This window comes from Giraffa tippelskirchi, chromosome 7 (genome assembly GCF_054371585.1).
Source record: "Giraffa tippelskirchi isolate mGirTip1 chromosome 7, T2T-mGirTip1v1.2.pri, whole genome shotgun sequence".
Lineage (NCBI taxonomy): Eukaryota > Metazoa > Chordata > Mammalia > Artiodactyla > Giraffidae > Giraffa > Giraffa tippelskirchi.
In genome coordinates, this window is record NC_137281.1 from 77,079,192 (window position 1) to 77,093,103 (window position 13,912).

The window sequence follows — 13,912 nt, forward strand, 5'->3', positions numbered from 1 at the left end:
AAGACATATGGTAAAGAGGGATTATTGAGCTTCACTATTGAAGAATAAGAATTCAGTAGGAAGTGAGTACATATGTTTGTATTAGAGATTGGAATTGAGAATATTCCATATATATAAGAATAGGAATGGTATAATAAACAGGCATAGTACTTGGGTTTTTAGACACAGTAAATTATTCATACCTTACTGAATCACCAACCCAGCACCATGTGTGGAGGCCAATAAGTGGTATGGCTGGGATTGAAACACATTTGACTGCAAAGCCTATTCTATTAGTTTTTCCACAGGGTGTGAATTGCTTGGTATGCTTCAGATCTAAGGATTTGTAGGAGAGGAAGTATGGTCAGGACCTAGAAAGCTGTATCATCCTGTGGAATTTGACCTTTATTCTTTAGCCTCATCCCTTTCAGAAGCTCCCAGACTTTAATGTACTGGTTACTTAACATGTGAAAAATGTGACCCCCAGACAGGGAGCATCAGTATCACCTCGAACCTTGTTAGAAATACAGATTCTTAGGCCTTACCTCAGATACTCTTAACTGAAACTCTAGGGAAGAGCTCAGCCATCTTTGTTTTAACAAGTCTTCCTGGTAAGTATGACACACTTTAGAGTTGAGAACCACGTGTCTAATAAAATCTGAAACAGCTAAGGTGTGGAGCACACTAAATTCCAAGATACATTCACTTTGGGCCTCAGTTTTCTCATCCATAAAACTAAAATTAAACGAGATGATCCTTGGGGAATTCCCTGGTGGTCCAGTTACTGGGACTTCTCACTGCTGGTGGCCAGGGTTTGATCCCTGGTTGGGGAGCTAAGATTGCAGAAGCCATGCAGCACGCCCCCCCCCAAAAAGAGAGAAGCTTAAATAAATAAGTAAAAGTAAATAAAGTATATGATCCTCTCTAGATTTTTAAACCCAGTGTCTTAATGAGTCACAGTGAGTTCCCTTACTGATAGTCTTCCTGGATTAACCATAAGCACTTCAGACACATTGTCCAACTTATTTTTAATAACTTGCCAAAAGTACATAAAAATTAGAAGGCCCTCTCAGCTTTTCCCTCCCCTTTGGAGCCAGTCATATCATTTTGCAATTTGACTATTTTCTGATTGTAATTTGAATATACTCTTCTTCCTCCACCCTTCCCCTCCCCCAGGGAAATCTGTAGGTGTCTTTGTGTGAAATAGAAAAAGATGCCCATCTCCACACTATTCCAACAGACAAGTGGGCATATGCAGCAGTACAGATGGCTTGGCCAACCTCCTGGTTTTGTGCAGCGTGCAGTTTTTACATCATTGGACCACTATATACTGTGTACATTGTGAAATATATAGTGCTTGTTGTTTTTGTTGTTTAGTTGGTAAATTGTGTCCAACTCTTTGTGACCCCATGGAGCCCCTTTGTGAGCCCACCAGGCTCCTCTGTCCACGGGATTCTCAGGCAAGAATACTAGAGTGGGTTGCCATTTCTTCTCCAGGGGACCTTCCCAACCCAGGGGTCGAATCCACATCTCCTGTTTGTCAGGCGGGTTCCTTACCACTGAGCCACCTGAGAAGCCCCACTATACATTATATGTTTACACTATTCATATAGTGCTTACCACTGTACATTAAGATACTTATCTCTCACCTGAACTATTTATTGATTTCCTTATCTTTGTCTATAAGACAAAGACATCTATGTCTTTTACCTTCAAAAATGCATCATTTCATACTCTTTCTTGAGGACATTACATTTAACGTTTCCTCTGAATGTAAAAATGCATGAAATACATGATGCCTAATCTAATTATGTCATCCTGTTAATCAAGAGTCATATAACTCCTGGGCCTGGAAAATTCACATTAAGATCATCACTACATCAGTATATTCACAAGTTTATCTTTGCATTTGTTTTACCCAAGAATCAGAGTGCTTTTTTAAAATTACTATCTCAACAATAGAAGTAACACTTAAGTGTCTCATGTAAAACCCAGTATCCAAGCTAGTGATGTACTTTATAATAAGTAATTCCTTGCCAAGAAATCTGTTTATAAACTAGTCTCACTATCCTAGCTACCTAAACTGACACATACTTTTTTTCTACGTTAAAAACAGACACTGTTTTCTTTCTGGCTCTGAAATTGACAACAGAGGAGTCACTGTTTTTAGCACATGACCCAGCTGACCAGTGTTGTACATCTTCAAATTCGCCAAGTTAGGAAAAGAACTCAATATCCTAGCTTAACATCTTCGGTACAATAAACTATAATTATATTTTTAAACAGTAGGCTGTAGCATTAGCTACAGAGTTTTAGAAGTCAGTTGAAAAAACAGCATTTAAAAAGCATAGCATGTTTCTCTTCTGTGTATTTGGGTATATATGTGCAATGAAGGTAAAGATAATCCAACAACAAAGTACAAGTTATCTCCAAATACCAGATTTTTGATATTTTTTAGTTTCTCATTTCTGTACAGTGTTTAACTATGCAAGTGAAAGTTTCTATCTTCATGATCTGAGTTAAGATTTTTGAATTATGAGCATTGCTTGTTTTGTTTATTACATTTTCTGTTCCGTAGTTGTGTTTGTTGGGATCTGACTGGAAGATCAAACCAGTTATTTCAACAGAGAACCATAAGGCAGCACTCAGGTACCAGAGGTAATTGCAGGAATGGCCACCACTCCTAGGATTGGGGGTTACAAAGGGAAAAGGGGAAGGATAGGCCCTATGAAGCTGACCTCTGAGGAAGAAGACACTGCTGTTTGTGCCAGTGTGACTGAGGTCAGTGGAGAGAACCAGATCCCTGAGGATAAAGCACTGAAGGACTGCTGCTGCTTTGTCTTGGGCACACACAATGAGGCCAGTTCTGCAGAGGTTAAAAAACCTGCAAACTCGTTTCTGTTAACTTCTTGAAGAAGGTTAATAGATGCTGGGATTAAAAAGCGAGACTGGAATGATGATCACAGGAACAGCAAACAGGAAAGTCAAGTGACACAGATAGGAAGATGCAAGGTGTCTCTTTCCTTCAACTCTGAAATCTCCTCCAGCCCTTCCTCCTGGCAAAGGCTAAATGTGGTTTTCAGAGCCCGAATCCTAGCATCACAAGGCAGAAGGTTGAACTTGGAGGTGATAGAATCTAAATACATTTTGACTTTCAAAGTCAGGGGAAAGCTGTAGCTAACCTAAATTACAGTCTTAGGTATAATAAACAGACGGAGTTTAGTCATGTCATTGAAAGGGACTTCTATCATAACGTGTTGAATAAGAATTTAAATTTTGCTGCAGTGATCAATTTATTAAACCTTTTTTTCATATTTGGGAATCTTTTGCTTTTTAACTTGTTTTAAATTGCAACAAAATAAAAGCACAAAACCTTGATGGTTTTATTATGGAAAACAAGTGTTCTAGAATCTTGAATGCAAACAAGTCTAAATATGCCACGTACTGCTGAGAATGCCACAGTGGTTTCCAGTTGCTTGTCATGTGCAGTACAAGCTCCACAGCCTCCTCATGGTGATCATAGCCTACTTGTCTAGTCTTATCTTCCTCTACCTTCATCTGTTTTACCTAAACTCCAGGTAGGCTGGACTGCTGTCTGTCCTTTACCATACATTGAACTTAACTTGCCTCAAGGCTTTGCTCAGGTTAATTCTTATCTACAGCATGCATTTTGGGTGATTCTCTTTTCCCATATGCTCCCCACATAACTGTCAAAATCCTACCCCTCCTTCAAATCCCTCTGCAATTTATGGACTTCAGTAAAGTTTGTGTGTCCTGATCTAAACAGCTAAATGTGTTCAGAGATTATGGTATCATAAATTACTTTTCAGAAAAGGTTTTAATCAATTTATAGTTCCACCAGCAGTATATTATGTGTGTCTTGTCTCACCGTGACCTCACTAACCCTAGTTTTTAATTTTTGCTTAATAAATTTAAATTTTTGCTTAGTAATTTTTCTAAATGGTTTGTCATCCTACCATCTAAAAACAAACTAAAAACAATCAGAAAGTTGTATGTTCATGTCACGTTGGGGTCAAGAGTGGCTTTTTTTAGGGGCTTCCTTGGTGGCTCAGATGGTAAAGTGCCTGTCTGCAATGCAGGAGACCTGGGTTCGATCCCTGGGTGGGAAGATCCCCTGGAGAAGGAAATGGCAACCCACTCCAGTATTCTTGCCTGGAAAATCCCATGGACAGAGGAGCCTGGTGGGCCACAGTCCGTGGGGTTGCAAAGAGTCAGACACGACTGAGCGACTCCACTTTCTTTCTTTTCATCTGAAAACAGCTGTTTTGTGTCCTCTTCCTCCCCTCTTCTCTACTAATTTATTTTTAACTGGGTCCTTTCTTTTTTACTTTTTATTTTATATTGGAGTATAGTTGCTTTACAAAGTTGTGTTACTCTCAAGTGTACAGCAAAGTGATTCAGTTGTACACGATACATATATCTGTTCTTTCTCAGATTCTTTTCATAACTGGGTTCTTTCTTCACAGGAGAAAACATCGGTTCTCCCTCTCAACCTGCTCCATGACCTCCCATTAAAATAAAGCATGGTACCTACCCTTAATAAGCCTTAGTCTCTTCTCCTATTCACTTACACAGATTTCTGAAAAGAGAGTATTTACACATGTTTCTATATCTCTGTCCTCCTTAAAAACATGTATGGAAGTGGATTTTTATTCACTGTTTCAGGAAATATTTTAGATTACCTAGTTCATGCCAGGCAGTGTGCTCGTGAAGAGCAAGCAAGCAGGGATACTGTGCATTCTTTGCCCTCATGAAACATTCAGAGTGGGAAGCAGGTGATATAAAATAAAATATGAGTGTGATAAGAGGTAGGAAGGAAAGGTATTTGTTACACTGAAGAGCTTATACCGGCTATAACATTGAGTCCGAGAAGACATCCATGAACCAGTAATTGAACTGAGATCTGAAGATATGGTGGGAATTAATAGGCAAAAGGAGTTTGCCTGTACTCCAAATTGTTGCCAAGTTCATGCTGTTAGGTCCATGAATACTGGTGTTGTATCTACTTGACCCCTAAGCAGTGGTTGATAGAGTTGATTTCTCCTCCATTGACTCTTCCTACTTATGTGATTGTGATTCCTTACATGAACTGATGCACTCTCATTGCTTTAAATGTCTTCTACTGTGTCAAGGGTGTGTGTATGCTAAGTCAATTCAGTCGTGTCGGACTCTTTGCAACCCCATGGACTGTAGCTTTTCAGGCTCCTCTGTCCATGGGATTCTCCAGGCAAGAATACTGGAGTGGGTTGCCATGCCCTCTTCCGGGGGATCTTCCCAACCCAACCCAGGGATCAAACCCACAATTCTTATGTCTCCTGCGTTGGCAGGTGGGTTTTTTACCACTGGCACCACCTAGCGAGCCCAGGTGTCAAAGGTACCCAAGCTTATATCTCTGGACATGACCCGCAGAGTTAAACTTAACGTGTAAAATGAAATTCTTGGCAATTCCATGTACATATTTTTTTCTCAGTAGCACTGGAATCGTTTTTTCCCTCTATTTGGAAGACTTTGTTTCTTGAAGGAGCAGTATATTGTTACTTCGAGACTAAACCAAATCTTATAGACTGTTCTTTTGATTTTTGTTCCTTTAGGTGTACTGTTTAAAGAGTATGGCCTTCATTATTTCTACTTTAGAAGTTTGCTTACTTGGTCAGTTTAGGGATGGGCTAACATTTTTCACTCTAAAAACTAAAGTTTTTCCCCATCATCCTAATATTGGTGTTACTAACTTAACTGCTTAATTTTTAATCTCTTTCTTGGTATGTAGTAAAATAATACAGAGTATACAGAAGGTCTGTGGCTGTTTTTCCTGAACTGTACCTTTATTCCATGTTAGCATACCTGTGTAGTGCTTTTCTGTACTTTGATATTAATATTGTTACTTCTGTGACATTCACCTGGCATATCTCTGTCCATTATCTGATTTTCAACTTTTCCTTTGTCCTTTCATTTTATCTGTGGCTCTTATAAATAATACATAGCCAGTTTTTCTCTGTTACTTACTTATTCCAGAGTCCTTCAGTAGATAGATAGGCTTATTTTTTATATACTATCAACCTTATTTATTTATGTGGATGATTAAATAAGCACTTTATTGGCATAAATAATTCTTAACCTGAAAATATAATTATCATAAAGGAAGAAATAAAAATTTCTCAGCACCCCAAAATAATCAGTCAAACATTTTATTCTGTGTTCTTCATTTATATATATATATATATATGTAGAAGAGGGAAGGATGAAGAATCCAATAGAGGAGGAAAAGGGAAACAGGTTTCTATAGTAACTGTCTTCAACATTATTGTTAATTTAATTGTTTTGTAAATTGATAGCATCTCCTCAAGAGCAGATAAAAGCAAGTATTCTTTTAGTACCAAGAGTACCTGACCCACAGACGTTCAGTAGATGTTTAAGGAATGAATAAGAGGAAGAAATGATTTTTTTCAGTTTTTTCTTTTTTCTCTCTAAAGATTTCTATGGAAAATGACTACCTGGGCCCCCGAAGAATTGAAAGTCTACAGAAAGAGGATGCTGACTGGCAGCGGAAAGCCCACATGGCCGTGCTGTCCATTCAAGATCTTACCGTCAAATACTTTGAAATAACAGCTAAAGCGCAAAAAGGTGAGTTTCCCAGTAAAGTTATCCTTGTTAGGTATTTTTAAAAATGAGTGGAGGTTTTTTTTTTTCTTAATGAGTGGTTTAAATATTTTGTGTTCACAATAGTTACAGAAAAATATATAAAGACCATTCAATCGCAGCAGTTAAAGAAGACCACTATTAACAAGTTAAGGTATATCCTTTCAGTCTTTTTCTAGGCATTATGTGTTAACATATTCACCTTTCAAATAATTAAAAACAATAGGTATTCGTATAGCAGATTTCAATTCTGACAATAAATGTTCGCAGTTACAGAGCTCACACCTTAAAGGCAAAATTCCCAAGAGGACTGCCTTCCCTTCAGACACTACTTGCAAATTTGGGGGATCCACAGGCCATCTGTACTTCTAAACAGTTGGCTACAAATTTAGCGGTTCTGTTACAGCCCTTTTAAGTTTGAAAAATTCACTACAGTGACTCACAGAACTCAGGAAAACATAGTTCCCATTCAGTTCAGTTCACTTCAGTTGCTCAGTCGTGTCCGACTCTGCAACCCCATGAATTGCAGCACGCCAGGCCTCCCTGTCCATCACCAACTCCCGGAGATTACCCAAAACCATGTCCATGGAGTCGGTGATGCCATCCAACTATCTCATCCTCTGTCGTCCCCTTCTCCTCCTGCCCCCAATCCTTCCCAGCATTAGGGTCTTTTCCAATGAGTCAACTCTAAGCATGAGGTGGCCAAAGTATTGGAGTTTCAGCTTCAACATCAGTCCTTCCAATGAACACCCAGGACTGATCTCCTTTAAGATGAACTGGTTGGATCTCCTTGCAGTCCAAGGGACTCTCAAGAGTCTGCTCCAACACCACAGTTCAAAAGCATCAATTCTTTGGCACTCAGCTTTCTTCACCGTCCAACTCTCACATCCATACATGACCACTGGAAAAACCATAGCCTTGACTAGACGGACCTTTGTTGGCAAAGTAATGTCTCTGCTTTTCAATATGCTATCTAGGTTGGTCATAACCTTCCTTCCAAGGAGCAAGCGTCTTTTAATTTCATGGCTGCAGTCACCATCAGCAGTGATTTTGGAGCCCCCAAAAATAAAGTCTGACACTGTTTCCACTGTTACCCCATCTATTTCCCATGAAGTGATGGGACCAGATGCCATGATCTTAGTTTTCTGAACGTTGAGCTTTAAGCCAACTTTTTCACTCTCCTCTTTCACTTTCATCAAGAGGCTCTTTAGTTCTTCTTCACTTTGTGCCATAAGGGTGGTGTCATCTGCAAATCTGAGGTTATTGATATTTCCCCTGGCAATCTTGATTCCAGCTTGTGTTTCTTCTAGCCCAGCATTTCTCATGATGTGCTCTGCATGTAAGTTAAATAAGCAGGGTGACAGTATACAGCCTTGACGTACTCCTTTTCCTATTTGGAACCAGTCTGTTGTTCCATGTCCAGTTCTAACTGTTGCTTCCTGACCTGCATACAGGTTTCTCAAGAGACAGGTCAGATGGTCTGATATTCCCATCTCTTTCAGAATTTTCCACAGTTTATTGTGATCCACACAGTCAAAGGCTTTGGCATAGTCAATAAAGCAGAAATAGATGTTTTTCTGGAACTCTCTTGCTTTTATGATGATCCAGCGGATGTTAGCAATTTGATCTCTGGTTCCTCTGTCTTTTCTAAAACCAGCTTGAACATCTGGAAGTTCACGGTTCACGTATTGCTGAAGCCTGGCTTGGAGAATTTTGAGCATTACTTTACTAGCATGTGAGATGAGTGCAATTGTGTGGTAGTTTGAGCATTCTTTGGCATTGCCTTTCTTTGGGATTGGAATGAAAACTGACCTTTTCCAGTCCTGTGGCCACTGCTGAGTTTTCCAAATTTGCTCGCATATCGAGTGCAGCACTTTCACAGCATCATCTTTTAGGATTTGAAATAGCTCAAGTGGAATTCCATCACCTCCACTAGCTTTGTTCATAGTGATGCTTCCTAAGGCCCACCTGACTTCACATTCCAGGATGTCTGGCTCTAGGTGAGTGATCACACCATCATGATTATCTGGGTCGTGAAGATCTTTTTTGTACAGTTCTTCTGTGTATTCTTGCTACCTCTTCTTAATATCTTCTGCTTCTGTTAGGTCCATACCATTTCTGTCCTTTATCGAGCCCATCTTTACATGAAATGTTCCCTTGGTATCTCTAATTTTCTTGAAGAGATCTCTAGTCTTTCCCATTCTGTTGTTTTCCTCTATTTCTTTGCATTGATCGCTGAGGAAGGCTTTCTTATCTCTCCTTGCTATTCTTTGGAACTCTGCATTGAGATGGGAATATCTTTCCGTTTCTCCTTTGCTTTTCGCTTCTCTTCTTTCCCAGCTATTTTGTAAGGCCTCCTCAGACAGCCATTTTGTTTTTTTGCATTTCTTTTCCATGGGGATGGTCTTGATCCCTGTCTCCTGTACAATGTCACGAACCTCTGTCCATAGTTCATCAGGCACTCTATCAGATCTAGTCCCTTAAATCTATTTGTCACTTCCACTGTATAATCATAAGGGATTTGAGTTAGGTCATACCTGAATGGTCTAGTGGTTTTCCCTTCTTTCTTCAATTTAAGTCTGAATTTGTCAATAAGGAGTTCATGATCTGAGCCACAGTCTGCTCCCGGTCTTGTTTTTGCTGACTGTATAGAGCTTCTCCATCTTCGGCTGCAAAGAATATAATCATTCTGATTTTGGTGTTGACCATCTGGTGATGTCCATGTGTAGAGTCTTCTCTTGTGTTGATGGAAGAGGGTGTTTGCTATGACCAGTGCGTTCTCTTGGCAAAACTCTATTAGCCTTTGCCCTGCTTCATTCTGTACTCCAAGGCCAAATTTGCCTGTTAGGCCAGGTGTTACCTGACTTCCTACTTTTGCATTCCAGTCTCCTATAATGAAAAGAACATCTTTTTTGGGTGTTAGTTCTAAAAGGTCTTGTAGGTCTTCATAGAACCGTTCAAGTTCAGCTTCGAGGCATTTATTACTGGTCGAGGCATAGACTTGGATTACCGTGATACTGAATGGTTTGCCTTGGAAACGAACAGAGATCATTCTGTCGTTTTTGAGATTGCATCCAAGTACTGCATTTCGGACTCTTTTGTTGACCATGATGGCTACTCCATTTCTTCTAAGGGATTCCTGCCCACATTACAGTTTATAAAAGATAGAAAGCAAGGGTTTCCCTGTGACTCAGTGGTAAAGAATCCGCCTGCCAGTGCAGGAGACACGGGTTCTATCCCTGATCTTTGGAGATCCCGCACACCGCAGAGCAGCTAGCCCCATATGCCACGACTGTCAAGCCTGAGCTCTAGAGCCCAGGAGCTGCAGCCACTGAAGGCTGCCTGCCCGAGAGCCTGTGCTCCACAGTAAGAGAACCCACCTCAGTGAGAAGTTCATGCACCGCAACTAGAGAGCAGCCCCTGCTCATGCAGCTAGAGAAAAGCCGCACAGCAGCGAAGATCCAGCACAGCCAAAAATAAACGAGGACACTTCTTTAAAAAAGATAGAAATCAAGCCACATGAAGAGATAACATATGACAAGGTCTGTCTGTCTAGGTCCATTTCTTCCACCTCCCTTCCATAGGAGGCCACAGAAATCTTTCCACCAGTCTCTGAGAAGCAGTTTGAATTATTCATATTCATATAGAGCATTCTATATTCATGATTTTCTGCATTACCTTCATATTCCTGAGCTGTTGGAAAATAATTTCCAGTGAAGTAAACAGCAGTTAGGTGAAAGAATACATTCTGTCAAGAGATGTTGGTAGACAAAGTATTGACTAGCTCTTATAGTAGGTAACAACATGAGACTGAATTAGGACAGGAACTGCTCTATATACATAGTCCTTAAGTGGAAAGCGAGAGAAATGGCTCCAGAATATTTTTGCTTTTACAGAATGTTTGGCTTTATTAAGTTGTGATTACAGATTCAGGTAAAAATGAGGGGAGTAGCACAGTAGGTATTTAAGCAACTAGTTTAACTCTCCTTGGTTTTAAGTCACCAAAACTCCTCAGTTTCACCTATCTGTGTTGAAGGTGTTGATAATGCCACCATGCCTATTCTATAGGATTGCTAGGCAGATAAATAGAATACATGGAAAAAGTGCTTTGAAATTAACATAGCATCGTGTTAATATGAGTGGTTGTGTGTGCATGAGGGAGAGAAGAAACAAAACAGACCACGTATTTGATTAATATTGCTAAGTAAAGTGAGAGAAACACTTGAGTATATATTATCCTCTCATTTAATTTCCACAAGTCTTCCAAGGAGGTACTGTATTTCCTTATGTTTATCATTCAAGGGAATTTAGCCCAGGAACAGCTAAGTTTCTGCCTTAAGTTACATGTTGATGGGTACAAGTGGGAAGTTAACTCCAAGCTGTCTCCTAACCTCCTGCTGTTGTTTTTGCCCCTACAGTGCACTGCTATATTGATACTATGGTTGCATAAATATTGTCATACATTTTTTAAAGAGATAGGCAGAGATTTAAAATGGCAGAATCATTTGATATGTAGGCAACATAAGTAGATGTTATTTGTTAAACTCTAAAATTAAGGATCAGATCAGTGTTCAAATATGTTAGCATTTAAAGGCCACAGAAAAACAGAGAAACCAAAAGAACTATATTGAGAGACGATTCTGAGTAAATAGATTGCTCATTTGTCATAAGAACTCAATAGATTTTTAAGAGTAAATCAAGAAATAGTAATGTTCTTGAATGCAGGTAATTACCAGGAGCAGGTTCCAAGTTGGTTGTATTTGGTCATTGGCACTAAGGGTGGAGGGAGGGAGTTGACCCTGAGAAATTGTTCTTTTCCACTATCAGCTTCTCTGTACAATTTTAATTTTTAAGTATGTTCTAGTAGTATTGTAAAAAAAACTTTCAGATTTCATGAAATACTGAGGCAGATGTTACTGAGACACTTTTTGCAAAGAGAGTTATGTTATAGTTGCAATACAAAAGTATTAATCACTTAACCTCTGAGCATAAGAAACTACTAGAGAATGTATATTGACCTCAAGACTATATTAGATACTTCATAATCAGATTGCCTGCCTCTTTTATGATAGTTAAAGCATGTTTCTGACCTCTTAAGCAGAAGGGACATAGAATGGTTGGATTCATTGTATAAGGACCCAAGATGAGCCAGCACCACACTGTTATCAGTTAAATAGTTAAAACTGATATCAGTTAAAACTTATTTAACTGGAAGATATTATCTGTTTGATTGTCAAGAAATGTTTCCTGGATGAGGCCTCTGTTGTGGCAAACTGAAAGTTTTTCCTTTTTTGTGTGGTGGCAAGAAGTTGGGTGTCTTCCTTGGGGCTTAACTGTACTCCAGCAGTAACCTTAGCAGTATAAGCTTCATGATAATGTCTAGACACTTATTTCATCTTATTTCATATCATTAAAATACTTTTGGAGAACTCAAAAAGTACATGAATTTAAATAATTTTTAAATAACTTTTAATAGTTATGGTTCTGATTTCAAGTAACATACCTCAGAAAAGGTATGAACCTTCACAGAATAAAGTTTTATAGAAACTTTGAAATTTAGTAATACTGGAAAATGTGAAAAGAATATTTTTAAGTAAGTTTTAAAATAAACCTGAAAACTAAGTTTCATCTTCAGAAAGTTATTTCTCAGGACGATTATTTAAAATTCTTATTGGAGACGTTAGAGAAAATCTAAGATAGTATTGATTTATATAGGTTATAGGTATTTTATTACGTTATAGGTAATCTGTCATGAACTGGTACAGGTAATTTATCATGAGGGTAGGATTTGTGTGCTTAGCTTTGAGTGGGTGATCACTGCAATCTTAAGACTTCCAAATTCTTTAGTATCAAGTTGTTTCATGTCTTAATCTCTCAATGTCCTTTTTAAAATTATCAATAGCTGTGTATGATCGAATGCGAGCAGATCAGAAGAAATTTGGTAAAGCATCATGGGCAGCAGCTGCTGAACGTATGGAAAAACTTCAGTATGCAGTTTCGAAGGAGACTTTGCAGATGATGAGAGCTAAAGAGATCTGTTTGGAACAGAAGAAACATGCTCTAAAAGAAGAGGTAACAAAAACCATGAGAAAATTATATTAAAAATTATTTTTAATTAAGATGTGCTATATTTGGTACAAGACTAAAATTTTTCTGACCCTCCAGGCAGCACTATCTTCATGAGGTGATGGTAACTTGCACAATGGGGCCTATGATAGAATTCGAGTTACCGCATTTTCACAGCATCCCAGCGTGACTGTAGGCAGCAATTGTTAACAATTGTTAAAAGAAAAGGGCCACTCATTTCCTGTCTCCCCTTCAACTCTCACCATACCTTGGCAGCTATTTTCTCTCTAGATTTGCTATTCTGGACATTTTATGCAAATGAAATCATAAGACATGTGATTTTTTTTTAATACTTTTCACCCCACATAATGTTTTCAAAGTTCATCCATATTGTGGCGTGTTTCATTGCTCAGTCTACTACTTTTTCAAATGATACACCACTCTATAGTTATACCACATTTTATGCATTCATCAGTTGATGAACTTCTGGGTTTTTCTATTTTTAGAGCTTTATGAATAAAGCTGTTACGAACATTTGTATACAAGGTTTTCCTTTATCTTGGTGTGAAATGCTATTTAACCTGTTGAGGAACTGCCAGACTGTTTTCCAAACATCTGTACCATTTCCATCCTCACTAGCAGTGTACAAAATGATAAAATTTCTCCACATCTTCCTTTACATTATCACTAATACTGTCTTTTTTGTTTTAGCTATCCTGGTGGGTGTGAAGTGGTGTCTTGGGGTTTTGATTTGCATTTCTCTGATGGCATTTATGTCTAGTATATTTTTGTGTGCTTATTGGCCACTTATACGTCTTCTTTGGAGAAATTTCAATTCAGATCAGTTGCCCATTTAACCTTTTTTTCATGGCCTGTGGATCTACTGGAAAGCTAGGAAGCTTCCTAAGTTCTTTATATATTCCAGATACAAGTCTTTTATCAAATATATGATTTATAAGTATTTGCTCCCATTCTGTGGCTTGACCAGATTGGCTTCTAACATATATTAAATATGTATCTGTGAAAGTTGTACATTCTACTCTAGAGGAGAACAAAATGTCATCACTGCTTTTATTAATATAGCTTTATGTAAAACACATTGCTCTATGAATGTGCATATGCATGTCTCTTGTTTAAAAAAGACTGTATGAGGTAATCTATAATATATTATGGCTCTGATCTAGAAACATCTTTTGTTAATGGATTTGTT

At 38.5% G+C, this 13,912-nt stretch overlaps 2 protein-coding genes across 4 annotated transcripts in view; one reads left to right on the top strand and one right to left on the bottom strand.

The window, feature by feature from the left end:
- JMY (junction mediating and regulatory protein, p53 cofactor) overlaps positions 1-13,912 on the top strand; it is an 80,932-nt gene that overhangs the window by 38,165 nt on the left and 28,855 nt on the right. Inside the window, exons 3-4 of the mRNA XM_081505954.1 lie at positions 6,471-6,621; positions 12,539-12,708. Of these exons, the coding sequence (XP_081362080.1) occupies positions 6,471-6,621; positions 12,539-12,708 (321 nt within the window). The remainder of the gene's footprint in view (positions 1-6,470; positions 6,622-12,538; positions 12,709-13,912) is intronic.
- HOMER1 (homer scaffold protein 1) overlaps positions 1-13,912 on the bottom strand; it is a 213,948-nt gene that overhangs the window by 15,913 nt on the left and 184,123 nt on the right. For 2 of the 3 annotated variants that reach the window (XM_081505965.1, XM_081505964.1), the window contains exon 12: positions 10,518-12,671. The exons of the other annotated variant lie outside the window; for it this stretch is intronic. The gene's annotated coding sequence lies outside the window, so the exon portion shown is untranslated. Of the gene's footprint in view, positions 1-10,517; positions 12,672-13,912 lie in introns of those variants that run through there. 3 annotated transcript variants of the gene reach the window in all.